General features: G+C 50.0%; 8 protein-coding genes across 8 annotated transcripts; 4 read left to right on the forward strand and 4 right to left on the reverse strand.

Annotated features, from left to right (window-relative positions):
• Positions 1 to 11: 11 nt before the first annotated feature.
• G6M90_00g095360 (uncharacterized protein) lies at positions 12 to 1,568 on the reverse strand (the record flags this gene model as incomplete). The annotated part of the gene is made up of 1 exon (XM_014691308.1): positions 12 to 1,568. The coding sequence occupies one exon, from the start codon at positions 1,566 to 1,568 to the stop codon at positions 12 to 14; it is 1,557 nt and encodes a 518-aa protein (XP_014546794.1).
• Positions 1,569 to 2,675: 1,107 nt separating this feature from the next.
• Positions 2,676 to 3,899, forward strand: G6M90_00g095370 (uncharacterized protein; the record flags this gene model as incomplete). Its single annotated transcript, XM_014691307.2, has 2 exons — positions 2,676 to 3,472; positions 3,632 to 3,899. 2 exons carry the CDS (start codon positions 2,676 to 2,678, stop codon positions 3,897 to 3,899), a joined length of 1,065 nt encoding a protein of 354 aa, XP_014546793.2.
• A 2,589-nt stretch (positions 3,900 to 6,488) lies between these two features.
• FUB11 (Efflux pump FUB11) lies at positions 6,489 to 8,308 on the forward strand (the record flags this gene model as incomplete). The annotated part of the gene is made up of 2 exons (XM_014691306.1): positions 6,489 to 8,231; positions 8,291 to 8,308. The coding sequence occupies 2 exons, from the start codon at positions 6,489 to 6,491 to the stop codon at positions 8,306 to 8,308; spliced, it is 1,761 nt and encodes a 586-aa protein (XP_014546792.1).
• A 2,557-nt stretch (positions 8,309 to 10,865) lies between these two features.
• On the reverse strand, positions 10,866 to 11,652 carry G6M90_00g095390 (uncharacterized protein; the record flags this gene model as incomplete). Its single annotated transcript, XM_014691305.2, has 5 exons — positions 10,866 to 10,926; positions 10,994 to 11,030; positions 11,109 to 11,393; positions 11,456 to 11,480; positions 11,569 to 11,652. The coding sequence occupies 5 exons, from the start codon at positions 11,650 to 11,652 to the stop codon at positions 10,866 to 10,868; spliced, it is 492 nt and encodes a 163-aa protein (XP_014546791.2).
• A 942-nt stretch (positions 11,653 to 12,594) lies between these two features.
• STE6 (Alpha-factor-transporting ATPase) lies at positions 12,595 to 16,874 on the forward strand (the record flags this gene model as incomplete). Its single annotated transcript, XM_014691304.1, has 3 exons — positions 12,595 to 13,082; positions 13,149 to 13,797; positions 13,863 to 16,874. The coding sequence occupies 3 exons, from the start codon at positions 12,595 to 12,597 to the stop codon at positions 16,872 to 16,874; spliced, it is 4,149 nt and encodes a 1,382-aa protein (XP_014546790.1).
• Positions 16,875 to 17,170: 296 nt separating this feature from the next.
• On the reverse strand, positions 17,171 to 21,026 carry pmc1_3 (Calcium-transporting ATPase 2; the record flags this gene model as incomplete). The annotated part of the gene is made up of 2 exons (XM_014691303.1): positions 17,171 to 18,388; positions 18,465 to 21,026. The coding sequence occupies 2 exons, from the start codon at positions 21,024 to 21,026 to the stop codon at positions 17,171 to 17,173; spliced, it is 3,780 nt and encodes a 1,259-aa protein (XP_014546789.1).
• A 3,205-nt stretch (positions 21,027 to 24,231) lies between these two features.
• On the forward strand, positions 24,232 to 25,241 carry NUP (Purine nucleoside permease; the record flags this gene model as incomplete). Its single annotated transcript, XM_014691302.2, has 2 exons — positions 24,232 to 24,829; positions 24,904 to 25,241. The coding sequence occupies 2 exons, from the start codon at positions 24,232 to 24,234 to the stop codon at positions 25,239 to 25,241; spliced, it is 936 nt and encodes a 311-aa protein (XP_014546788.2).
• Positions 25,242 to 25,583: 342 nt separating this feature from the next.
• Positions 25,584 to 27,904, reverse strand: G6M90_00g095430 (uncharacterized protein; the record flags this gene model as incomplete). The annotated part of the gene is made up of 3 exons (XM_066131496.1): positions 25,584 to 26,236; positions 26,309 to 27,750; positions 27,858 to 27,904. 3 exons carry the CDS (start codon positions 27,902 to 27,904, stop codon positions 25,584 to 25,586), a joined length of 2,142 nt encoding a protein of 713 aa, XP_065987741.1.
• Positions 27,905 to 27,997: the final 93 nt, after the last annotated feature.

Below are 27,997 nucleotides of genomic sequence, written 5' to 3' on the forward strand. Positions count from 1 at the left end.
TAACAAGTCAGTCAATGCGGGTTTTGAATAAGCTCGACAACTCTCTCGCGCTCACGCCTCCGGTCAAACACCTGGGCGTGGTCCAAGTGAGGAAACACGACAACTTGCACGTCGTCGGCAGCACACTCTCTGCTGCCTTCAATGTCCTCGGAAGCTGCTGGGACACCCGTCATATCCGGCCTGTTCGTTAAATACCGTGCAACTTCTGCCGTGTTCACAATCAAGTCCCGCCCGGACAAGCACACCGCGACCCTCTGAGTGCCCTGGGAATCATGCCGCCTTGTCTGTGGGGTATGCTCTGATACTAGATCCTCCTTCCATATGATGTTTTCTCTCCAGAAGAAATGCCTGCCGAGGCAGAGGGCTACTCCCAGGTCGGTGCCGGCAAAGTACCAAAGCTGCCATTCGTTTGCCCGCTGCGGCGTCCGTCGTGTGAAGTTGTAGGCGACGTTCGGCAAGTGAAGAAGAATTGTCACGGGGTCAATGAGGGTGATGGACTGGATTCTTCTTCTCAATTGCGGTGACCGCAGCATGTGAGTCGTGGGAACTGACCCGTATGAATGAGACACCAACGTGAACCTCTCCCAGCCCTGGTGGTGGTCCAAAATTCGCATCACCATGGTCAACAGTTCGTCTTTTCGAGGCGGCGGGTCCGTGAGTCGAAAGGAAATGGGAAGCATCTCTGGCACAATGATGCCTGTGTCATGGTTTGAAGCGCGGGAGGCACGCAATTGTATTATGAACCACACGTACGTCCATAGTCCTATCCCGATTCCGTGCCAGAAAATAATACATCGTTTGTTCCCACCGTTTGTGGTGTGCGGCAGGAACCAGTAGCTCAGCTCGGGTACTGTCGAGCGATGCTTGGCAAACAGCTCTTGTGGGCGAGGGGGAAACGTCCTCCGTGCAACACGAAATGTCCTGGCGTAATAACGAAACCCGTGCCGGGCCAATACGTAGTGTGTGGCCTGGTCGACTAGGAACACGATGAAATACCAGAGTAGACATCTGTACGCAGTAGCGATGCCGTCCAGTGTGAGACGAAGACTCTTGGCCGGCCCGCATCCCTCGCCTAGGGGGTGACCAAGTCGTTCTTCCGTCAGCGCGACGTAGTCGTTGATCTCGCTCCAGATGTCCTGGTCAATAGATGCCGGGTCGTTGTTTTCCACTTGGGTGTCGAAAAACGCCCAGAGGAAGAATTCGCGCAGGTTGTCTCGACGAATGTCTTCCAACTCGGCACCGAGGAACCACCCGCGCAAGTATTCGTTCACATGGGGCGTATTTGCCATGCACTTGTCGAATAAGCGTCTCCGTTCAGCATGCGATAAAGGAGCCGGGTGGATTGCGGTGCATTGCAATCTCCGCTTGTGCGGTGTGTAAATCAAGGTGAAGAACAAGGTTTCTGCTACTAGTAACAAGGCCGGGACGACGGTGGCCAAGCTATGCCACGGCAAATCTCTCTTTAGAACGTTGCAGAGTAGAATGACGACGTAAAGAGCCGGAAGATGTCGAAATAAAAGTATGGAAATGCGAATAAGTAGAAACTCGCCCAAAGATGTGCCAATCATAACGATCCGCTTTGGTCTGTCCGATTACTGTAACCACCTATTTAACCCCGGCGCTGGAAATCCGATTGGGGATGATATTGTGTTGCCTTTGAATTGATGAAATACCCCCCACATCATAGGAGTCAAGGTGTTATTTGTGTTTGGGGAGATGCCCCGGGTCACTAGCCGTCATGGTCGCTGGATATTGGGGATCGTCAGGCTGATGTGATCATTTCTCGACTAGCTCTTTTGGTCTTTCGATGGCGCCGGCAGAGAGGCACGAAAAGCTCAAGATTCCGGTTTCTTGGGTGGTGGCTGTTTTTGGTGTTTGCGTCACGTCTGATGAGGAGCCGGCGTTCCCTGAGGGCGGTGCATGTGCGGAGACTTTGATTTTGTAAGAATCATTGCCAGATACGCATGTACACGTCTCTCTGGGCAGCGCATCAATGGACACACTGTCGTACTTGGCCCGGTAGGAGCAGCAGGGAGCATTGACTGGCCGACCCTTGCGACATGGATCCGATGTCGTGATATTAAGGAAGCGGGTTTTTAGATGTACAGAGTACGGATGTAGAATTGATCTGGTGTCAAATCGGAGCCAGAGCGCGACCGGTCAGATTGACAGCACCGACGGTGTTTCGGCAGCGCTCTTTCAACATACGGTCAATGCGTAACATGGTGCGTATTTTCAAAACGCCAGTTTGAGCCAGCTGGAGTAGCCAGTTCTTTTTTTAATCCTTTTCCTTAAAAGCTAAGGAACAAACGAAGAAACTGCAACACTGTATAACATCATACGTCCTGCAACTGAGCAATACCACGCCGTCTGTCTGAATATTAATCCGTCCGCGCGCTGCGTTACATGGTCAACGAATTCGCCCCACGGCCGTTGCCAGTAGCCTGCTGGTTAGCTAGGACCAGAGCACCGGAGCCTCCGTTACTGCCTAACGGTCCAATAGCAGCCAAGCAAGCTTCATTCTGCCGCCTGCGTTGGTCGACGTCATGCAATCCAGCAATTCTCAAGCACCCACCCAGAGCTATTCGCAGCTCAGCCGAAGGCGGCAATTCTCCTCTCATGTCAGGAAATTCGTCTCTTCCACAAGCAAACCTCGTACATATAGCAATCAGCCCATGGCCGACAGATATATTCTACGTGTAACGGCAGGCCCAAGCTACGATGCCGCCACCCACGTCGAGGTGCCGGTGAATCAGCCCGAGCCAATCCGAATCCAGGGCCACAGTGCACATGTTGAGCTGAATATCAGAATTCGAGGCTATGGCGGTTTGCCCTTGGGGTCGCCCGCCACATCTCCCTACTTTGAGACGGAGCCGCACGCAAAGAACAACGACCAGTACAGCATCTCCTTTAGATTTAAGCCTCTGAAGCCCGCCGCAGGAAGTGATGAGAGTGTCGTGAGCGACGATAGCGACGCCAGCGCGGGGCCGAAACCAGAGGGCATCAACGGCCACGACCTCCAGTTCGGCAATGACTTTGATCGCCCAATTCGAGACAAGTTGCCCCCCGGCTTCAACACCGCCATGGGCATTGTTCGGTGGTGGATCGACCCCGGCTTGGATGGAGACGCCTACGCCGATAGACCCTACTTGTATGGCCCTGCATTGAGCTCTTTTAATTCCATTCATCTCGGCCCTGGGGACTATGCGGAGGAGAAGGGTGGCCTCTGGTTCGAAGAAGGGGGCGACGAGGAAGGAATGGAGGTCCGCCAGGCCATTGGCGCGCCCGTGGACAGCAAGGCTCGTATGAAGTGGGCGTTGAAGGATGACAGCAAAAGCAAATGGGTCTTCGAGTATGGAAAATCATATGGGTTAGACTTTTTCAATCCCTACCTCGATTTCACCAACTTGGCTCTAAATCTGCCTGGCTTCCAGCTGCCAATCGTCAAGTACTGGGATGGTCAGGGTCTCAGGTAAGAAACGTGACTACCCATCACCCACCATGCGCTGCTTGGTTGTGTATTTTCACCCGTGAAACGCAGTGGGTTACTAGTAACTCGTTTGTCTGTTTGTTTGCTTGTTTGCTTGGTGCCGTATTATCCATCTTGTGTTGGTTTAACATGAATTCCTAGGCGGTCGCACGAACTTAGATACGTCCTGCGTAACAAGCAAACAGCAGAGGCGTACCTAGTCGTCGTATTTACAATCTATCTTCGAGAAGACGTCAACGAGGATGGCACGCTTAAAGAGGGCGCCGCTGATAGGGTCGCGGAAAGGGCAAGCAATAATGAATCTAGACACGAAGGGCATGACGAGGCGCAGGTTTTACAACAAGCCAAAGAGGAATCAGCGCCCGGTAGCGGGGTTGGGGAAACAACAAGTCCAGATGATGTCGATTGAGCACGACTTTTTCTTTTATCAAATAGAACGTGTATTATAATGCGGGGTATCCTCATGGTCATGCTTCTTTTTCCAGACTTTCAGGACACAAGGGTGTACATTTTGTTTTTGGAGGGGATGTATGTCATATCTTTGGGAGCCAATGAGTACATGTAGTTTTAGACTCTCTCTTCTTTAATAGTTTAGACGGGTTTTATCTGCGCTATCGTTCTTGCAGTGGACGTACTTTTCTTTCGATCAAACCCCGCCGTAGGTCCTCTCTTCTGGCGAGGCTGGACGAATTTGATCTAGGGAGCTCAACTGGTCTTGCGCTGTGAGTTCCGTAATTCTCTGAATTTCCTCTATAATTTCGGAGTGACAGACTATAGGGAGTCAAGCCGAATCGCGGCTTGAAGCTGGCGGCTGTCGCATGTGGGAGTCGTGAGCGAGGCCCAATTCTTAAGTTCTGGCGGCAGTTTGCTCTCGTATCCGCCGCCGAATTGAATCGTCGGCTCCTGAAATCTCAAGTGTAAGGACTTCCATCTTCCATCATGAGTATAGAAACGCTTTCAAGAGGAAGCGATGTGATGAGATATATGCCCATGACCACGGGCGATTCCTTGCCCAGCGCCACTCTTGCCATCGGAATTTTTGCATTGTCGAGTTCCTGGCAGGTTGGCTCTGTAGGGAGATGGGGGTTTCTATTTCCCTGGTCAGTGTTTCGAAGGATATCGTCCACAATGCACACAAGTGACAGAACCACAGAGCGGGTGGTCGATACAGCCGGGAGAGATTGCCGTGAGATGTATTCCATTGTAAGATAATCCTCTCCCGATACGGAACATGTTTCTTGTTGAGCTAACAACAACGTCACGGGCAGCGGCTACGAATGCAATGAGACGAGGGAAGATCAACGATATGCTCATACAACGTTCGGGAAAAGCATTCTCTCGGTTCCGGCTTTCGAGATTCGATGGAGAAGGAAAGACCAAAGCAAGGCTCTACGAGAGTCTATTCGGCTACTAATGTATTCTGCTCACAATTGGCCCTCAAGTACCATTACTGTTGGGACAGAGTCTGAATTAGGGACCCCGAGAGCTCTACAGTCCTCACTACGCAGACTGTAGAGCCAAAAACGCGCAGGCCATCGCCATCAGATGGGAGCCCAAACGGAAGGATCGTGGCAGGAGTCACAACTGGGGTTGTTTGGCTATTTGGTTTTGCTTGCCATCGTCGTCATGGTGAGTAAGAAGGGAAGTGGTCAGTCACAAGGAAACCAGCGAACTCGGCCAGAGATGAACCACAAAGGAACGCTGCATCGCAGGGCCAGAATCAGTAGCAGGAAGCTGACTCCGTTTCGGCGGAATTATCTCACGACGCGACGGGCGCCCCCGAGCTTGCTCCGACCCAGCCCATAGGGGTTTGCCGACTTACAAATCGTGCAGAGGCTTGCCCGGGTTGTCGTAAACCCAGCCACACGGAATCGGCGCCAGCCGAGCTGTCTAGGGAGACAAGATGCGAGTCAATAGCCGACGTAACATATTCAAGTGGTTCTCGTTAGCATGGAGCATACTCATAGGGGTTGATAATCGCCGGCACTGGGCATGACATGTGATTGGCAGCTCAAGCAGCAGGGATCAAGGTCGAGGTTCATTCTAATTCGGACGTCAGTGGACCTGAGCAATGTAGCAGGGAGATGGCTGGTCGTCATATGAAATTTGCGAGGCGATTTCGACTTGGTCGAGGATTTGCCGCGAGTGATATCCGAGGATCGGGCAAGTCGCGACCCGTGCATTGACCGGTCATAGTCGGGAATATGAGGCTGCCTAGATGTCGGGGTGGGGAGAACATGGCCAGTTGACCGGAATTCTGGCCGATTGGACACGATTTCATGGAATGCTAGTTGCACAGTAGCATTTTGGATAAAGAGTCAAGATATATTAGTCAAGGGTTCGCTGGTATCCGGCGCGCTCAAAAGTTCTGGCCACGTCGAGGTTAGGGGTCAATGCGCGTCCACCTGGCCAGGCGGGTTGTGCCCGAGGCTTCAAATGTTGTTTCCGAAGGTTATTCCCGGCTGGAGACTTGATTCCATGTCCACACCCCAACTTTGAGCCGAATCAAAGTTTTGGCGCCTTCCACTTGACATTTCTCACCGTTGGGCTCCAGGCCCACGCGCCTCAGCAGCAATTTCTCATTAGCCATTCGCCAGTGCGCTCAATAGCGGCATTTGACACCCTGGGCATGGGCTAAGATGCGGAGCATGAAGGATCGCCTCTTATTCCCGCCAATGTCCGTCATCGCTCTTGGACTACGGGGCGCGGCCATATGTTCCTACAATATAAACCGAACCCCCCAATCTTCATGTTCCGAACCGTGAGATGGACGCCCTCGCTCCGAGTCGAGAGTCGGTCGTCAACCGCTCTCTACATTGACGTTGGGGTGGCATAGTCTACGCCTACCAGACGCCTCGAGTTCAAATTGCAACCGGGCCTGTTGAACTACCATTCATTGTCCCGTCTCTTGGTCCATCAACCCCTCAACCATCATCGCCAGTCTCCCTCCCGCCGTCGTCTGGTTCACGGCATACCGGCAGCCTTATATCTCCGCGCCATGGTCTCTGCCAGGGAGCTGGACAACACCACCGAAGCGGGAGGCTGTTGCTCTTTCGGCTTCGCCAGAGAACACAGCTCGATTACCGGCTTGGGTGAAAAAAGCCCAATCACATATTGCTACCTGTCCTTCGACACCGCCCTGCCCTCGGTGCCAAAGCCGCAACAGAGTGTCAGCGTCTACCCGCCTTGTCCTGACCTGAAGCCATACATGTCCCCGCTCAAATGGAGTCCAGCTCGAAAGAATGTTTCGTTGGCACTCTCGTGCGTCGCCACGTTTCTCACTGCCTACACTGCGGGTTGCTATTCACCCCCAGCCGGCATCATTGCCCAGGACCTTGGCACAACCCGGATCGTCACACTGGTTGGCATTACCACGTTTTGTGCAGGGTTCGCCTTCGCACCAATGGCACTGGCGCCCATCTCGGAGATTTGGGGTCGCTTCCCCGTCTTCATTGTTGCCGGCGTAGTATTCGTCGTGTTTCAGGCTATTTGCGCCGTCATGACTCACATTGCCGGGCTCCTCGTCGCACGCTTCTTCGTTGGAGCCGGTGCATCTGTATTTAGCTCCGTCGTCGGCGGTGTCATTGCGGACCTGTGGGACAAAAAGGAGCGCAACACGCCCATGGCCCTCTTCAGCGGCTCTGTTCTGGCTGGAACCGGAGCCGGGCCACTGGTCGGCACGGCTTTTATGAAGCGGTTTGGGCAAACTACCACGGCCTGGAAGTGGACATTTTGGCACCAGGTTGTCCTGGATGGCGTGCTTCTCATCCTGTTGATTCTCTTGTTCAAGGAAAGCCGCGCCTCAGTCCTACTAACCAGAAAAGCTAAAAGGCTAAACCAGTGGTATGAGAAGCTCGAGTCCAGGGGAATCTATGGCGTGTGTATGCCGGCCTCTTCGCCGCCGCTGCCCATTGCCTCCGGCGCATCTTCCGACGAGGATCAAAAGGGGGGACATGGCAGTCAAGACAGGTACTTGCGTATTCGCTGGGTTGTCAGGGAAGACGAACAACGCCCTCCTGTGTTCCAGATGATGAGTTTGTCCGTGAGGCGGCCCTTCCACATGCTTTTTACCGAGCCCGTCGTCTTTTCGTTTTCCCTCTGGGCGGCGTTTTCTTGGGCCGTTCTCTACATGTCTTTTTCTGTCGTGCCTTTTCTATATGAAAACAGTTTCGACCTCTCCAGCCGCGTCTATGGTGCCATCATGGCCGCCGCTGTGGTCGCAACAGCAGTGAGCATCTTGCAGCAGCATCTGCTCAAGCACCCGCAATGGCGTGTCCACAAGGGAGATTTTGAGTATTCTGATTCGAGGTTCTGGGCTTTTATGAGAAACCGTTTCCCGACTGACTCCCCCGAGGCGAGGCTTTACTTTGCTTGCGTTACCGCGCTGTTCCTACCCGCCGGCTTGTTCGGAGCCTTCCTGTGCCCCGAATCTATGAGTGGATATGCAGAAGCCGTAGGTCTCGGCTTTGCCGTCTGGGGCATATACTCCATCTATCTAGCGACGTTTAACTATCTTGCCGACTCGTACCAGAGTTATGCATCCTCGGCCTTGGCAGCTCAGAATTTCTGTCGCAACGTTTTGGGTGGCATATTCCCCCTCATTGTAAAGGCAATGTTTACCAATCTTGGCCTCAAGGGTGCAGGGGGCATGCTGGGCGGTATTGCCATGGTGTTGTCTGTCATCCCTTGGGTTCTGCTGCTTTTTGGTCAAAGAATTCGGTCACGGAGTAAACTTGCAAATGTGAGTGCTAAATGGCCCATACTCTTTTCCCTGGTGCTTCTTACTAACCACAAGTGAAGTCTCTCCAACACCAATAGAATCGCATGTGGTATGAGGAAGGTTTCTTCTCTGGTGGCGTATCATTTTGGCCCCGTGTAGCGGCGTTAAGGAAACCGCAAGGCTGTGTAGAAAATAAACAATAAACATTATGGATCTAGGGAACACCCCTCCCTGAGGATCAAGCCGTCCCATTTTCGGTATTTTCATTCATTTTGGGCTTTATTTGATTACTATCCTTAGCGAACGAAAAAGTTCTAGTGACAATGCCTACCCTATAACCTGTGCAGTATTTCCCCCTTTTCTATTTCCCTCTCTTGTCATGTCTATTGAGTTTGAGGAGGGTAACAATGATGTCGCAACAGGAGGCCAGACGGGCTTCCATATAACGTTTGAGAGTGATGTATATGGTTTACTCTCTTTAATGCTATTCCTTTAGTAATGGGCCATCCGCATATCTATTAGCCACGCATCAATAGGACAGTGCAAATAATGAATACATAGCGATTTTTTGACGCCGCTTATTCATTTTCAAATATAAAGCAAAGGCTGCTAGACGCTACAGCAATCCCACCCCCTGAATCTGATATAAGAATCGAATTTTCAATGCTTGTAAACCTATACTAAGGCTTACGATATTCCCGATAAAAAGTCCCATGAATTCGGCCACACTCTTGGTAGTGAAAACCTGCCCGTTCAAAGCGGGTTATTTAGTAACAGACTTCTTGCCCTCCTAGACAAGGAGACTAAGTAGCTAGAGTATTTTCATTTGAGCAACTCTCTTCCAATTTATAACCTAGGTAAGATTGAATAGAAAGGATAGAGCAAGGAACTGGACTAGTGTCTATGAATTAATACATTAATATACCCCACTACTCGTGGTAAAAGAAGAAAAATGGAGGCGCAAAGAAGCTCTTTCATGATGACTTAGCTTGCTGGCATCCCAACTACTGGGGAAGGAGGACAGTAGCTCCTTCCGGTCTATTTTTGTTGAGTAAATCTGTATGTTTTCCCCAAACACCGCACACTTTCCTATCCAACGCACCACGGTCTTGTGCCTCTGTTCATTAATCTGAGTCAATTGGCATATTCTTGAACATACTACTTCACAGTACTCGGCATGCCTTCATATAAGGACCTCGTGACTGCACTGCCCTATGGCCAAATGGTCTGCCGAGCTCATGGCCTCGTGGTTTGTGGTCGCTGCTGTGTGGACTTTAGCTTCACGCAGGACGATGAGGAAGATGCGGATTCCGGGTATCAAGGGCGGTCGTCTCATGCAAACATTGGAGTGAGCGGCCAAGCTTTAACTACGTTATACAGCCCCAGAATATCCGCTGCTCTTTCTACACCACTTAACGAGGTGGACTTGACACAGGGAGAAAGATCTGACAGTCTCAGCATTAGACGAGGCACGGGTCGCATTTTCCCAACCGCTTTCGTTCCACCACCCACGGCATCCACATCCACGCCCCCAGGAATTGTTTCCCCCAAATGTTAGCCGCCGTCGAGCTAGGCCACACGTACTTCGATTCCTTCACCGACATGATCCGGGTCAAATGTTGATTTATACTGATGGTGCCTGTCTCAACAATGGACAGGCCAACCCAAAGGCAGGATGGGCTTTCGTCTTCAGACCAACTGACGATCAGATACGAGGGGATGTGTCAGCCCGACTGGAGAACCAAGGGCCATTTGGTGACTTGTCGAGTCAAACAAATAATAGAGCTGAATTACGTGCCGTGCCCGCGGCGCTTCGTTTCCGAGACTGGAAGGGTGAAGGATGCGAGACGATAGTTATCGCAACAGACTCCGAGCACGTGGCTAAAGGCGCCACGCGGTGGGCTCGTACTTGGTTGCACAACGGATGGAGAACGTCATCTGGAGCGGTGATGAATAAGGATCTGTGGGAGATGCCCCTCGGCGAAGTTGAGCGATGCGACTTCTGCGGCGTGAAAGTACAATTTTGGAGAATTCCAAGAGCATTCAACGAGATGGCGGACTCCGCGGCGAAGCAAGCCGCACAAGGGACGGAGACGTATGATGCGTACCAGGAGTTCAGAGAGATCCCAGTATCCATAGGGTACGTAGGGTACGCAAGGTTGGCGTGATGAGCCGTCAATCAAAGTTCGTCTGCAAAAGTCGGATCAAGAGTCCCGTGCGCACGCGCTATGATGTGTAGCGTCCCATCGGCCAGGCCATAGTTTAGCCAGGTAGTTTTATTATGGCTTCCAAGTGCTGGAAGTATCTAGCCGCTAGCCGCTAGCTGCTCAGATATTGATAAATATCAAGTTTCCCGCATATATCAGCTTGTAAGCAGATGTATCCATTCGTTCCCGCTTGCGCGTTGCTAAATTTCAGGCAGATCTACTCTTGGGATGAGACTTTTGTAGCCAATTGCCGACAGAAGGGACCTTGAGTCTTCCCAGGCCGGAAAAGTCTAGTAATAGTTTGTGGCCAATTCTGGTCAGACTACTGGTAATTAGACAAAGAGGACAATCCGTCCAAATTGACAAAACACAAGACATCCACATTGTTGTTCCCCCTTGAAACTTTGTCTGGTTCTTGAAAGGCACGGTGTAAACCATTTTCTTATTTTTATTTGGCCTTCTGTCCTTGAGCCTGCTCGTAGATCCAGTCGTTTAGGCCGTTCTTGTTTCTACACGTGAATGACTTAACAACTGAGTCATTGTTGGCTTTGCGGAAATGGGAATCCTGGTACGTACCTTGCAATCTCAATAGCATAAAACTGCATTCGGGGTACTATGTATGAGACAGAGCACTATCAGCCCAACGCCCTGCTTTATCTTCGTCAATTAAGCATGATTGGTGCATTCTCACCAAAGATGGTAGTGTTTTCCTCATATTCTGCCTTGGCGTTATTGCGCACCATGGTTCCAAAGTTGTAGTCGTCAACCTTTTTCTCGTATGCCATCATGAAGTTCCTCCAGCGTTCCTTGCCGTCTTTGCTCTTCATCTCATCCTCGTCGACGATTGCGGCGGGGTCAAATTCAGGGAATGCTTCTTTGAGGTGGCTGTATATTTCATCGTCCATCTTTGTTAAACGCAGAGTCGAGCCCTTGACCTTCTCTAGGATAGACCAATAGGTTTGCATGTGCTGGACAACTGCAAGAGTGAGGGTTAGCGGCCGCTGCAGCTGTAAGACAAGGAGAATTACGTGTACGTACCTTTGACGGCAAATTGCTTCTCCATCTAGTAGTAAATATAGTTATATGGTCAGCGAGCCTGATCCTCGAATTGACATGGTTGGCAACAGCTGGGGTGTGTTGCGTTAACGCACATCCTCCATATTTCCGGCATCCTCCGCATTGAAGTTGGCCGGCACGCGGCCCCCGGACACTGACATGCTCTCCATGGGATCCATTTTGACGACCAGAATTCGTTCTTATTCTTTGCTGTTGTTGTTAATGTTGCATAAAGCAGTCAGTCGTCGTGGGGGTCGTGGCAGCAGGTCAAAGTCGTCTTGTCTTGGAAAAAGTCCAACGTGGGGTCAGCGGTGGAGCTTTTCTTGGAGGGGCATTGTGTTGCTTCTCGATGGGCCTAGAAAGCTCTCAATTGCTCGGCCTATGACATCAGTTGACCGTTTGTCACTGTGCCAGCTACCACTTAGCACCGTGAAAAAACACTGTGACTCCGTGGTGATTGGTTACGTACATGCAGTAAACATAACGACGACTGCCAAAATCTTCTTCCTATCTCAAATCCCTGTGTAGCCGGCATAGCTTCTTCGATCCAGTCATGCGAACGCCCAGCTCAAAGACCTGTAGCCAGCGGCCTTTGCATTGTCTTCTAGCACTTGGGTTTTTGACAGATCGCACGCACGCGCTCCATATTGGGGCAGATCTAAAATGGCACTGGCACACACCAAAAGGGTCAACCCGGCAGGACTTTTTCAGCAACGATACATCAATCGGGGAGTTTTTATCTCATAGCCGTTTAAATATAAGCATATAGTTTGCTAACAAAGCCCTTTGTCATGCATCGCGCTGTCACTGCTCCCGCTGTTGTTTTGGCCCGTCGCAAGGGCCGCGATGTCCTGAACAATAGTATGCAACTCGTGTGGGACAATGGGTTCGTGACAATCAACTTCCATATTTCCGCCTAGTAACAAGTCAATGCATTTCTAGACAGGGTCGTGCCATTGTACGTACCGTGTAGAGAGACTAGTTATTCCAGTCATGATCTTTGTTTCCGCAGCTTCCGCCTTGACGCCAGTTCTCAGCTTGCCCCGTGGTCTACTCTCTCATGCTCTTGTCATATTTTGTTAAATGACCGATTTCAGCCTCTACTACACGATGCTTGCATTATGGAGCCATCAAATCCAATGTCTGGGACCAAGAGCGAGCCTTCATTGGATTCGCTTCAAGTCTGCCCAAGCTCCAATGTCAGCAGCATGACTGGGTATTCCTGGAAACAGCTCCTTTTCTTCACCAGGAAACAGCATATTGGTGTTTTCTCTGCGGCCCTCGGAGCAGCAGCTTTGGTTTCAGCTTTGAGGACACTCCTTTCGATAGTCCTGGGTCGAGTCTTTGACATCATTTCGCAGCTTGGCCAAGGAGCACGCACAGGACAGATCGCTCTTGCTGATGTCTCTACTTGGTGCCTTGTGCTTGTCGGCCTGGGTATCGGAAGTTGGATGGTAAACAGCTCATTCCTCGGCCTTTGGATTATCTTTGGTGAATTGCAAGCGCGCGAAGCTCGCAGGCTTGTCTTCACCAGTCTCTTGTCCAAGAGGCCAGAGTGGTTTGCAACACTGCATGACGGTGTTGAGGGACTTCACATTCGATTACACACGTAAGATGACTCTTATTCGTATTAACACAGTCACCTTTCCGTATCGATTAACACGTCTATTGCTAGGCAAATTCGTGATCTTCAGTTGGCAACATCTCAGGTGCTCGGATTCATCATCAGTGACATTATTACATCGTGTTCTTCACTCGCTATAGCTCTATACTACTCTTGGAAACTATCATTGGTTCTCTTGACGACTTTACCTGTATCTTTCATCATTCTTTGCATCGTCACGCGTAACGTGGATGCCGAAATATGGCTACAGAAGCAACACTTACAGAAGGCGTCCACTTCCGCCGCCGCCGCCGTCAACGGAATCGATCTTGTCACGGTATATTCTGGCCATGATCGGGAAGTATCCAAATATGCCTTGGCGCTTAAACATGCTGCTCGACACTTCTTGATTCAACTTCGCTGCAACTCGATTCAAGCGGGCTACATTGCCTTCTGGTCGATCTCTGTTTTTGTTCTGGGCTTTTGGTATGGTCTCGTCTTGGTTGAACAGGGCATGCCGCCCGGAAACGTTGTCACAACCTTTTACGCAATTCTTACGGCATTCCAAGGTATTGAAGCCCTTGTTGGTCACTGGCTTGTCTTGCTCAAAGGCAAAGGCGCAGTTTACTTCCTATCAGGCCTTGCCAAATCGGAGGGAAGCCTTGAAGCGCCTTCTGCCAAAAATCATCAGGAAATCATTGGCGACGTTCGGCTAGAAAGGGTAAGCCTGCGCGTGTGCGTCTTTCGAATGGTGTGAGATGGACCTCGGGCTAATGCTTCGTATAGGTGAACTTTGCGTATGAATCAAATCCTGACAACAATTGTTTGACAGAAGCATCATTGCACTTCCCGGCGAAGAATATGACTTTTTTGATTGGTGACACTGGATCAGGCAAAAGCACAATTTGCGCCTTAATCGCCAATCTTCTGAAACCTGTTAGTGGGAAAGTATTGTTTGATGGCTATCCTGTCGACCAGCTATGCCAGAGTTGTCTCCGGGGCCAAATCGCTTTAGTACAGCAGAACAGTCCTGTCATTCATGACACATTCTTCAAAAATGTGGCACTTGGACACACATATCCATCAGAGGTCACTGCATCTGATGTCTCCCAAGCATGTGGATTTGCGGGGTTACGATCCCTTATACTGAACTTGCCTTTCGGATTATCTACAGTGATTTCATCTGATGGCCATATACTCAGTGGTGGTCAGAGGCAGAAACTTGCTCTGGCAAGGGCATGGTTACGAGATCCGGCAGTCTTGGTTATGGACGAGCCCACGAGTGCCTTGGATCCTATCAGTAAATCCGAATTCATGACGGCCGTCAGGGGGTGGCGACAAGAGAAAACCACCGTCGTTGTTACCCATGATTTGTCAAACATTGAAGATCAAGACTTCGTTTACATTCTGAAAAATGGCTCTGTATTTCGCCAGGGGCAAATGCAAGAGCTACGGGATGTAGCAACAGCCTTCTGCAACTCGGAAATTAAGGGGCCATCAAATCACCGTCGCTCGCGAGATAGCTTGACTTCAAATTCAACTACGACAAAACAAACAAGCCAATCATCCGATGCATACTACAGCCAGTTTCCCACTGTCTCGCCGCAAAACATGCCCTCCCTAACATTATCCGCAAAAATAGACAGCTGCCATGATAGAAGAACTTCCCGAGCTGATTGCCGCGAAAGTGTAACACGACCGCCATCCACGTGTTGGCAACTGCCCTCCGATTGCGAAGGGACAAAGCAGCAGTTTTCGAACTACCTAGATCGCCATTTCGAAACACCAGGCGCAAACAGTGAACTCTTACACAAAGACTGGGCCTTTGGGTTAAAAGATACGCAGACGTCAGTAACAGAGAAGAGTGTCAGAAGACAGTGTATCGAGGATGATGTAGAATCTACCTACACGAAAAAAGAAAGCCAGGATGATAGCATTTCAGCTATAGATGGATTATCAGAGAATAATTACGGTCCATTTAATCGCCGAGTTGCGTCCTTGCTGGGCATTGTCAGCACGGTATGGCCCTCCATCGCAAACCGAGACCGTGTGGCCCTCATTTTTGCCATCGTTCTCTGTCTAGTTACTTCTGCTGCAACACCTGCCTTCTCTTACTGTCTTTCTCGGCTTCTTAGTGCGATGTGGGCCAAGACAGGCAAAGAAGAAGGGGCGAGGTGGGCTTTATATCTTGTGGCGGTTGCCGTCATTGATGGACTTTCTACAGGAGGGGCGCATTACCTGTTCGACAGACTTTCCCAAACATGGGTTGATAACCTCAGAAAACAAGCATTCAGGAATGTCCTGGGGCAGTCAAGGTCATGGTTCCAAAGAACTCAGACAACATCCGCACAGCTCAGTCAATGTCTGGACCGGAACGCTCAAGAGATGCGCAGTATCGTGGGCAAGGCCATTCCTGCTGCAATCATTGTTGTCGCACTTATATCCATATCTATCATCTGGGCTATCACAATATGTTGGAAATTGACACTAGTCACACTATCCCCTTTACCATTGATCATTTTTGCCGTGAAGGCATATTCCGTCGTCAGTTCCACATGGGAGCAGAGATGCAATGACACGGCCACAAATTCTTCCGCCATGCTTAAAGAAGCACTTATCAACTTCGAATTCGTTCGAGTATTTGCACTGGAGTCTTATTTTAGTGGCAAGCAATCTTCAGCGGCAGACGAAGCTCTCCACGTTGGTATTAAGAAATCGCTTTACACAGGTCCTTTATTTGGTCTTTACCAATCTGTCATCATGCCCCTCACTGCTTTGGTCTTTTATTATGGCACCTTGATTGTAGCAACAGACCCGAGAACCAACGTGGATGAAATTCTTCAAGTCATCACCCTCTTGTTATTTTGCATTGGCAATACATTTGAGCTTCTTAATAACCTTCCCGAACTTGCAGCGTCTAAACAAGCAGCGGCAGATTTCTTGGAGTATGTTCAGTTACCCAAAGCTACTCAGCCGTCGCGATACTTGCCAAATCAGCCTTCCTCCCCGCTCCCAATTCAGATGCGTAATGTAGACTTCACGCCTGACCGGTCTTCTCCTAAAATTTTGGATGGCCTATCCCTTGACATCAATCCGGGCCAGTCTCTGGCAATAGTCGGCGCGTCTGGAAGTGGAAAGTCTACAGTATTATCGCTTCTGCTCGGGGTCAACACACCGAATCAGTTGTCACAGAACGAAGCAGAGGTCGACAGATTCGGGCTGAGTTTTGGTAATGTGCCCCTACCCAACATCGACATGGAATGCCTCCGTTCAACAATGGCGTACGTCCCGCAAAAGCCCTTTCTTTTTCCGGCCACCATTGCCGAAAATATTGCCTACGGGATTCAGTCGGCATCCTCGCAGTCTCTACAAGAGTCAGTTATCCAAGCCGCCAAAGCAGCAGGGATACATGAGTTCATCATTTCTCTTCCAAATGCGTATGAAACCGTCGTCGGCGATGGAGGCCAAACACTGTCAGGGGGCCAATCTCAACTGGTGAACATAGCGCGTGCCCTGGCAAGAAAGCCAAAACTTCTTATCCTGGATGAACCTACAAGCTCGCTAGATCCAGACAGCGCAGCCACAGTCCGTTCAGCGACATTGACCCTTATTCGATCGGCGCAAAGGAAGACCCGTGGCATGGCTGTCGTTGTGGCTACTCATTGTGTAAAAATGATGCAGGTTGTAGACGAGGTCGTGCTTCTCGACGCTGGTACAAAGGTTGACCAGGGGACATACACTTCATTGGTGGCAAATCGCGGCCCCTTGAGGCGACTTGTTCGTTACGGCGCAGAATGATATGTACCAGGAGGTTTAATTATTGTAGATGTGCCAGGAAGAGCTATACAAAGTTGAATAGAATACTAGCTAAATGATTTAACTTCTTCATGTCTTTGATGTGGCCAGAGCGGGCTAGATCGCAGATCTGTAGCATTAAGAGTCTCTATGAGTACTATATAAATGTCATCTCATCGTGACGAAAATGATGTATACAAATATTTTGTAACCTTGCAAATGCCTCTTCTCCATACACCTATTCTGGCCAATGAGTATATAAAAAATCTATCTCCCTTTCTGTTTTATAGTGTATCTTCTCATCTTCGCTTAGATCGCAGAAAACTCTCCCATGTCAACCCGGGCTTTTGTGGCGTGGTGACTGGCCTGGGTCGAGTTGGTTCAACCCAAACAGCTCTTGCTCGTCTTCTTCTTCGAGACACACGAGCAGATTCTTCGTCATGAGCTCTACTCATGAATTGCATGATTGCCGGGTCCTGACTCGGCGGAAGGCTGAAATTGCTTCTTTTTCGGATAATTGGGTCATCTTCCAGTGTCTTGGGATGGAGTTCCAAGACATTCTTGCCAACAGACCGACCCAACCTCGCAGCCTCGACTAATACTTGGAGGTCTACATCTTCATCAACCTCGCTGGAGCTTTCAGCAACCGCGCCCGATGCGTGCCCTCTGTGACCAGACGCTTCACTGTGCGTTGATCCACTTATAGGTCGCTTAGAGCCTGCTATGTCTTCACCGCCAGTCTTCCCACCACCAGTCTTCCCACCCTTGGTGGAAGAGGCCATCTCCCGAGAATCTTGATCCAGCTTCTCACGGCTGCGAATGTGTAAAATAGAGAGACAAGAGCACCATCCCTTGAATGGCTTGGTAATCCATCGAAGAAAGTGACCGACTCTTTGGAAAAAAGAGGCAACGTATCTGTCTGGCACCTGGCGGATCAACGCACCGAGAGGAAGGGTAAGTATTCCAAAAAGCATACTCCATCCCCACTGCGCTCCTGTCAGAGGCACAGTGTCAAAAGCCTCTCCACCTTTGAAGATGATGACAAACTGGCCTACCAGAGTGAGAACTTGGACACCAATGAACCAAGGATTGCGCAGCACTCCTTGGTACCAGATATCCAACTTGTTATCCACCCTTCGGCAATTGTGTTGATTGAAAAACTGCATCCAGACGTATATGTTGAACACTAGAGTCTGCAACTTTTCAATCTCCGATTGCGTATGCGGGTCAAATATTTCCCAGGCAGCATAGTGTACTGTAAAGATGACGGCAAGCTGATAGATAGCTTGCCCTAGGATCATTTTCCACATTGTGATGGTGATAATTGGAGCATTGCGGGGTTCTGGCTTGCGTTTAAGAAAGTCAGGCGAGGGAAGATCAGTAGCAAGACCCAAGGATGCAAATATGTCCATGATCAAGTTGATCCAGAGCAACTGAACTACTGTGAAGATGGAGTCACCGACGAGCTTCGAAATAATGGTGAGAGTACCAGCTGTGATGTTAATTGTGAATTGAAACTGTATTATTCTATTAGTTCATGTGCGAGAAAGGTTTAAAGAGCACACCATCTTCGCTACGCGATTCCTCACTTACTTGACAAAATTTTTTAACGGCATCATTAATTGTGCGACCCCAGCTCAAAGATTTCACAATGGAAGCAAAGTTATCATCAAGAAGAATAATAGACGCCGCCTCCTTGGCAACCTCGGTGCCCTGAATTCCCATTGCAAAACCAACATCTGCGGCTTTAAGAGCAAGGGCATCATTGGTGCCATCCCCTGTCACAGCAACAGTCTCCTTCATTGCTCGCAGACGGGTTACAAGGAGAAGCTTGTCTTCTGGACTCGATCTTGCCAAAACTTGAAGACGTGGAATCACCTCATCCAGCTGGGATTCGGAAAGCTTTCGGAAAGTTGGTCCATCCATCGCAACCCCGCCGCCTGAATAGATGCCGCATTCGGCAGCAACAGCCTTAGCCGTTAGAAAGTTATCGCCAGTAACCATGCGGACAAACACTCCGGCGTCTTGGCATTTCTTGACCGAAGCGATAACCTCTTCACGCAGAGGATCACGGATGCCAAAAAACCCAATAAATATCAGTCCTGAAGCAAGCCATTCAAGGTTAATGGTAGCAGGATCATCATCGGGGCTTTCGAAAACTTCCGATTCATCAAAATCTTTGTACGCGATAGCTACTGGGCGCAACATGCTACTTGCATAGTCTTGAATTGTTGCCCGGAACCCAGTTCTATCATCTTCGGATAGGCGGACAGTTGTGAGTTGATATGTATGGTCCTCCAAAACATAAGCGCAATACTCAAACACGATTTCAGCGGCACCCTTGACTAGTAATCTATACCTTCCATTGGGAAGCCGGATGAGCACTGCCATCCACTTTCGGGAGGACTCGAATGGCAGCATGGTTAGAACCGGATTGTTGGCCCTCTCCGTTGTCAAAAGCCCCAATCCCAGGCGGTCCCGGCTAAATTTGAGTAGTGCAGTTTCGGTGCTGGAACCGAAATAGTCGGAGACTTTGGAGTCATCGCCTTCGAACGCAGTGGAATTCAGCGCAATGCTGTCTTTGATAAGGTCCTTGACTTCATATGACATGGCAGAAACGAGCTTCGTCGATCCTTCATTCCCGATTACAGCAGATCCCGGCTGAGGCTGCCCAGCTCCCACAACTGGAGAGTCCATGTCATTGAAAGTGCCGTCAAGACCAATGCGACCAGCAACAACTGTCATTTTATTCTGCGTAAGAGTGCCGGTCTTATCGGAACAGACACAGGTAGCATTGCCCATTACTTCGCACGAACGAATGAGTCGAACCAAATTGTTGTCACGAAGCATGCGTGTGGTAGCAAACGCAAGTGCGACGGTGACATTCAATGCCAAGCCCTCGGGTACTGTTATTATGACGACAGTTATAGACAAAATGAGAATATGGAAAAATTCCTCTGCCTTGTTGGACGGGCCTTTGCTTGCCATCCATTTCAGTCGAACCAAGTACCGGATGAACAAAATGACGAAGAAGATGGCGCCAACAACGGCTCCAAACACTATGAGTTGCTTGCCTAGTCGCCCCAGTTTGGCTTGCAATGGCGTCTCCTCCACATCTTCACGCAGGGACATGAGAGTACGGCCATAAGTAGAGTTGGAGCCAACGGAGGTGACTAGGTAACGTCCTACGCCCCGGGTGACGGTAGTTCCGCTCAGTATGAAGGGATCGGCAAGTACGGCATGGGAGGCATCGTGGTCGCCAGGGACAGTCTTGTGTACCATGCCAGATTCGCCAGAGATGGAGGACTCGTTTATATGGAGACCCGAGGCCTGTAGAAGAACGCCATCAACAGCAACGACTTCGCCCGCTTCAATATGCATCACATCTCCGACATTGACTTCCTGTATAGATATGAGTTGCGCTCTCCCGGATCTGAAGACGGTTACTTCTCGATGTTTTTTGCGTTCGTTCAACTTTTCGAACTTGTGATTCTTCTGCCAGTCATTGGCGGCACTTGCAAGAACGATAATAACAATGGCAATGACAACAGTGACGCCATCAACCCACTCAATGTTGGACATTCCCTCCTCGGCGCTTACGGACTGATAGATGCCAATAGCCAAAGATATAGTGGCCGATATTGTGAGGAGTATGAGCAGCTTGTCATTGAAGGCAATCCACATGAGTTTAAAAAAGGATTTTTGTTTCCGGCGCGGAAGTCGATTGGCTCCGAATATTCGTTTTCGATCCGCAAAATGGGGGTCGGGCCCGTCTCCGAGACGTAAAGCATGGTAGGCATGATGTGTCGAGGGAGGATGGACGCTCTGCAGTACGGGGGAACGCGCTTCCCTGCCGGCAGCCACGGCCTCGTCGAAAGAGACGGATCCGTCAAGGTTGGTCTCGTCAGCGCTGAGGCCGGCAGCGATGTCAGTCCGTAGACCAACGGCCAGGCCGCGAGTGCCGCCGAAGTAGTCGAGAGCTTCGAGGCTGCGAAACGTCATCAACTTGTGCAGCTGGGACGGAGTGAAGGCGAAATTGTTGGAGGGTATGGGCGACTCTTCGCGCAACTCCTCTGCTAGAGGTCTGGCATTCTGGTCCGGCCCCGGGCCATGGTTGTCACGGCGCTGGATTGGCTTGACAGCAATTGAATCCATAAATGGTCGTGGCCAACCAGTAGCCTCTAGATGGTCTGAAGGTACTCGAGTCCGCTGATTCTCGGGCCTTCACGGGGTGGGATGAAAACGGTAACGGCTGGGCATGTCCAGAGAGGAGCGCAAGATATTGGGCCGAGTAACGGTGATGGGGATGTACTTGGTACGGTAAGGATACCAGACGGCCCTTCAGTTTCTCCAACCAAGTCGCCAGGGTTTAAAAAAGGAAATCAACGGAGCCGAGTATTTGATAGCCCATCCGGAGATTGGCAAAGTAAGTTGGGGGAGCAGAGGCTAAAAAGAAAAGGTACCAAGTGGACGGAACCTCGTCACTGCTCGCTCAAGTTGAGCACATCGTAGAAAAAGTCGATAAATGTACGGAGTAGATTGCTTGGTGAGTGGGAACATGGAACTAGCCTGTGTTAATTTGGCCCGGATGGACGAGCTACTGGGCTCTCCCCCACCCCAGGCTCGGAATGCAGGTGCCAAGGCTGAGGCGCCCACGCCCCACCCACCCCAGTCAGCCTAGGACAGGGAAGATTGGGGGCTTCAACATTGAATGTTGCGCGAACCTCCACGAAGACAGAAGCATTTGACTACAAGAGGTGAATTGCTCGGCGAGCTCACTATTCTGGCTAGGTTTACTTGTCCCCTTACTGTTTACTGTAATTAAGCTCTCTCAATAAACATACCTAAGTAGGTAGTCTGTGGCAGAATACATTTACTTCTCATAAGCACTAATATATTACAGTATATATTGATAGTAAAAAGCCCGAAAGCCAGGTACCTGTTGGGTCATGAGCGCACTTAAGAAAAAGAGTAAGCCCGCTGAGCAATTCACGCCGCGTTGATACGGGGGATGGATCCAATCGGTACTTCTTTGATTGCCGAAGAAAGCACCGGAGGAGGGAGTCGACTCATCGACACGCTGGAAAAGATACTGCTAGTATCGAAGATCGAAAACAAATAATAGGTCTTTTTTTTTTGACCCAGCAGCTGACAGCGTCATGCTTGCCTTTCTGTTTCACGATTTGATTTCACTTGATTCCGTCGACGAAGCAGACGAAACACCTTCCACGTGCTGCACCATCCCCGCCAACGGGGTGATGGTATCGGCCAGTTGCGAATCATCATAGTCAACATTGATGGACAGTCAGACGTTGCTATCCGTGCTTTGGTAGGCTGTTGACTGTGCTAGCAAAACCGCTCATGTTCTTTGTTGCAGCTAGTCGCTTGGCAAGTTCGACGAGCCAAACACGTCGAAGGCGACCCCGGCTCGATGGCCCATGCACTACCACAAGACCAGAAGTTTGACCAGTATTATGCGGGTATAGCAGCCAATGGACACTGACTTTAACGTTGGATTTAATGCCACAGGGACCACTTGAGCATTTTGGCTTGACGATGCATCTACCCAAGTGCGCCTTGACGACACCAATTGACTCAACTAACCAGACTCGTTCTTGTCATCTGGGCAAACTGCGGTACGTGGACAGTGGGGTCGGCGACACCGTGTGGCGTAATGACCCAGATAACTCAAGAACCAACTCTAATAAAGTCTTAATTCTACCTACCTAGGTACTTAAGTAAGTGTGTATTAAATTGATAGCGCGTAACGTAGGTATATCGACGCATTTCGACATGACCAGCCCAGGCAGCAAGTGGTTACTGTTCTGTTCCTAAGCATCGACTCATATGGCCCATGCTTCGCCTCGAAAGTGTTGCTCACTGTGCAGCCCAACCGAGCACATTCACTGACGCGATCATAATCGGGAGCTTCCAGCATCCGTTGTATCCGCTAGGTTGCACCAGTCTCCAAACAAACCGATCCTTGTCAATCTGCCCCTCAGTGCGGCGCAAAATGCCAGCATCTACAATTTATCTTTGTACGTATTAGTACGGAGTGCCAATCACCCTCATCCATGTCATTTCCTTGTTCTAACAGGTATCCTCGTCCGTCTCCAACATTAACCTCCGAAACCTCATGTAGCGTACTTCGTACCGAGGCTTCCAGTCCGCAGCCAGACCAGTCCTGCTGTCACGCGTCTGCCCTAGTCGTTAGTGGCACCCAACTACCTTGGCCTTCGCTGGCACAGCGCACCTCATCCCTTGACCAAATGTCCGCATGCCATCAACTTCGCCCGATTTCTCTGGAGCGGAGCAGGTCGAGATATTTAGGTGCGGTGTAAGACGAGACAATAGACACCGGTGCTCCAAAGAGCCGACTTGGCTAGTTTAGTAACTACCTAGGTACGTTGGTAGTTGGCACTATTTACTCAACCTGGCAAAACAAGCGAGACGACACTTGCCAGGTAGTTTTGAACACGCACCTCGTCGTCCTCGACACTCGGTGCTGTCTTGCCGGGTAGGGTAGGTTTTTTGGTGTCTTGGTGGCCGAAGCCGTCTTGTTTGCAGATCAACGTCTCCTTTTTGCGGCCACTTTGAAACTCTTCGCGTAGTACAGGAGAGCCCGAGCCAGTTCGGTCCGCTACTCGGCTGCCTTGAGATATCAACTGGTAGTTTGCTAGGTCCAAGGCTAGCGTAGCCTTCGTTCGACATACTCGGCACGTCTCGCCTGAATAGCTTGCGGCCTCGCTTCACTCCTCGCCTGGAAATCACTCCCTACGCTCGTTTTGTAGAACCATAGATAAGTCACTGGTTGGAGCATTGAAAGACCTAGCATCGCTATACAACCCACTTAGCCTGCGCAGATATTCCAAACCAGCAACGGTTGTTGTCGTGACCCAACTACATAATTCATGCGCCTCCGGGACTCATGTCCTATCAAAGGCAACTAGCAATTCGACTCTGCAATTTTTAGATAATTCACAATATGATGGTAATCCAACTTATTCTTTTAATAAAGCTAGTCGTGTTGGTTCAATACCAACCCTCAGTTTCAGCGTCTGGCGCCGACGATAGGGTGGCGCCAAAAGTAGTGGTTGTGTCGATGGTTTGTTTATCGTGATAAATGTCCCTTTTCTCAGCTAGGTCCAGGATAACTGATTCTGTATTCCTATAACAGTGGCGTCCCGAGGCACAGGTCTGGCATACCAGATTCAATGAGTCCAAATTAGGGAACCTCGGAGCATGGTCAACTGCTGTTTCCGGCTTGTCAATGTTATATCCCCGCGTCTTCTGCACGGAGACAAGAAATATCTGCCAACTTACACTTGGCGAGGGAGAAATCAACGCAGCAGCATCAATGATGGCATTGGTCTTGTCGACCCAGTTTGACTTTCGGAAGTCGTATTTTCTCTTTGCTGGCATTGCTGGTGTCAATCCCCATTATGCCACTGTCGGTAGCGTGGCAATCGCTCGCTACGCAGTCCAAGTTGCCCTTCAATATGAGATTGATCCCCGGTCGTTGCCGCAAGATTGGCCAACTGGGTACATCTCCTATGGGCGTGACTACCCCCTTCAGTACCCTTCCGTACTGTATGGGACTGAGGTTTTTGAAGTCAATGAAAATCTTCGGCAGGCAGCTTTTTTATTGGCATCTAAATCCAGTCTCAAGGATCAAAAGGGACCGCAGGAATATCGGTCAAAGTACTCAGGCGGCGGATACCGCGATACTATGGCCACACAGGCGCCCAGTGTTGTCAAATGTGACATCGCTACCAGTGACGTCTATTATTCAGGGACCAAGCTTGCGGTCGCTTTTGAAAATACAACAACTCTATGGACGAATGGCTCTGGTGTATACTGCATGAGTGCTCAAGAAGAGAATGCCACTCTTGAAGTAATGGTTAGGGCAGCAATTGAAGGTCTCGTTGATTTTGCGCGAATCATACTTGTGAGAGCTGGTGAGTCATTTCCTAAACAACTCGGAGCTATGTAAGAAAGTACCACGCATATGGCTAATGGATAATTCATGCAGGGTCAAACTTTGATCGACCGCCACCTGGTCTCTCGGATTGGGAACACCTAAGGCGGACCGATCAGAATGGTTTCATGATTGCCATAGAAAATTTGTTTAATGTTGGCATCGGCATTGTTCGGGGCATCGTTTCCGATTGGAACTGCACGTACCAGAGGGGAATCGAGCCGACCAACTACATAGGCGACATTTTTGGCAGTCTGGGTGAAGAACCGGACTTCGGATTTGGAAGTATTACGGAAGGGAAGAAGATCAGTGCCGGGGGTTACAACCTTGGTTTAGCTAACGTTGAGATGGAAAGACGGAAAGCCTTTGGGCTTAGGGCCATACTAAAGTGAGAAAAGTGTGCCCAGATTTACATATTTGTTCTACTAGGCTGTGGTATCCAGGAAAACCCGATCTTCTAGCATTAGAGAAAAATCATTTCTCCAAAACAAAATAAACAATAGGCCCGATGAAGCAGATACGACGGCATACTGATAGTCACGGGAAAAACTGGTTGCGCTCGCCTCTTATAATAGCGCTCTTGCCTGCTGCCAAGAGTACAACCGTGATTCTAAAGACTAGCGATTCAGGTAAACGCCATGAACATAGCGTACAAGCAATATATAAGTCCCCAACAGAACAAGTGAAAATAATGAAGCAACGTCTTAGGTCCGATAGCTCCAGAACCCTCCTTTTCACTCCGCCCACTCCTCTTGCAATGGCGGTGTACAAAGGATGTCCCATCGACGAGCAACCCAAAGAGTAATGAGATGAACGCCCAACAGTGCTACGCTTGTAGTAATACTTAACCGACGCTGAATAATTCTTTCATCCCAATTATTATTGGCAGCAGAAGTTGGCCAGCCCAGCTCAATAGCGGCTATAAGAATGAGGGGGGTTCCTACTTCAAAGCTTACAACGTATGGCCAGCATGGCCGAGTGAGAGTGACGACTTTCAAGGAAAAAATCGCAAGGCGAAAGATAGAGTCAAACGTGTCGGTAGTAAGCCCGAGCCCAGAAGACATATGGTGACTCAAAATCGAAATTTGGTATATGAACTCCGCTGCCCGTGTCCGAGGCGGTGCCATTAGTAGACGTGAAGCAGGTAGTTCCGATGAGTCTGCATCTAACAAGCGTGTTCCATTCACGATATCGGAGCCCCTTCGGCCTTCGTCTTGATTTAACTCCAAATGATGATGGTTGTGCGGATCATGATTTACGAAGGCGTTTGGCGGTGATGTCTGGGTAGGGTTTTCCATGGCTTCAAAAGAGTTTAGATGTGGTGGGCCTGGGTCGACGCTTCCTTTTCGACTTCCTGTACGTCCACGAGGCTTCTCCTTTTCAGGATCTAAGTGAGCGAGCGTAATGTTATATTCCTCTGAAATTATACCTATGGTGCTACTGTGATGGGCAAACTTACCTGGGACAGGGGTTCCGGGAGGCACTGGGGAGTCCAGATTCTGTACCCGACTGGCCACCCAGTCGCCTTTGGTAATGTTATCGAAATTTGTCTCGCTCCTCATTGCTAACAAAACTTCATTTGCGCTAGGGCGTTCTGTCGGATCAAGAGCCAGCAGCTTCTTAAGGAGCTTATACAACTTGGACGGCAAGTCCGGACGTTCTTGCCGCTCGTCTTGGAAACCTTGCCAGTCCGTAATCTCAGCTCGAAGTTGATCAATATCTTCTAGCTCCTCTTGTATAGCATTGGCCCCTTGGTAAGGTAGTCTTCCAAAGCACATGAAGTAAAGTATCATGCCGAGTGAGAAAACATCCGACTTGGTTGTGAAGTTTCCATACTGCCCGGCGACGTCTATTCTCAGAACCTCGGGGGCGCAGTACGATATGGTGCCAGTTGACCCGGTAGACTTACGCACAGCATTCTCTGGTTGAACCTCGCCAAAGTCGCTGATGAGGCATGTCAATTTGCCTCCCTCGCGATGCAGAAGACAATTACTCGGCTTTAAATCCCGGTGGATGTAGTTCGCGCTATGAAGATAGGCCACGCCGGATGTAATGTCCTTGAACAGGGAGTATATTTCTTCAAATGACAATTGCGGCCTTGCTGGGCCTGATGGGGCTTCCGCTTGACCTTTTGACCGTCGCCTCATCTGTGCCTTGAGCTCCTCCTTTGTAAGCTCTCTAGGCGCACTGCCGACAACATGCTGATGGAGGTCACCGCCATTGCAGTACTGCTGAAGAATAAAGGCGCAAGCAACACTGGGTCCAAATCTAGTCAGTTGGACATCTTCTAGCCATACATGGCGATAGGAGACGAGATTGGGGTGGGAGAGTTTAGCTAAGAGTTCAACTTCGACCAAGACCTTTTCTAGCCACGAGTGGTCATCCCCAACCGGAACACGCTTGCATGCAAAGTGCCCAAGAGGGCATCCATCAATTTCATGTCGCACCAACAGCACAACACCCTTGCCTCCTTTGCCAAGTACGCGTTCTTCGACGAAAAAGCTCCTGAAATAGTTCGGACTGAAGGCTTCTTTACGGATTCTGCCGCCTTCAGCTTTGGGTACTCCTGGACTACTGGACAAGAATTGAGACTCATCCTGCCTTGGTATAGGTTCTTGTGGAGAAGAAGAACGGGTAGCGGATCTAGTTGTCAGAGCTGGTTGAACAAGTCGGCGGACAGGACTAGGAGGTCCGTTTCCCCGTGGGAAATGATTGCCTGCTCTTAACATGCGAAAGTATTCTGGGTCCACATATTCGTGATTCATTTCATATGGTCGCTCGAACGATCTTTCCGGCGATGATGCTCGACCCAAGGGCTGGTGGCACGTGGGACATTCAGAGCCGCGTATCTCAAGTCGCTGGGACTCGGGATCCCGAACAACAACGGCATTGCGATGACGCCTGTGTAGAGACAGCGTTAGTCATGGGTTTATACCCGTAAGGTGTTTTTAGCACACCCAGGCGAAGGCGGTATCATCTCTGCTTAGAAAAATTGTGGGCGGACTCACAACACAATTTCACGGCCCTCCCTTGGGTGGTAGGGTATCAGCGACATGCCAACTCGAAGGGTAGGCGCATTTCCTTGTCGAGGATAAAAATCTTGGAGCAGTTCAACGCTCAAAAATGGGGCTATAGGTAATAGATGCGA

This window comes from Metarhizium brunneum, chromosome 6 (assembly GCF_013426205.1).
Source record: "Metarhizium brunneum chromosome 6, complete sequence".
Classification (NCBI taxonomy): Eukaryota; Fungi; Ascomycota; class Sordariomycetes; order Hypocreales; family Clavicipitaceae; genus Metarhizium; species Metarhizium brunneum.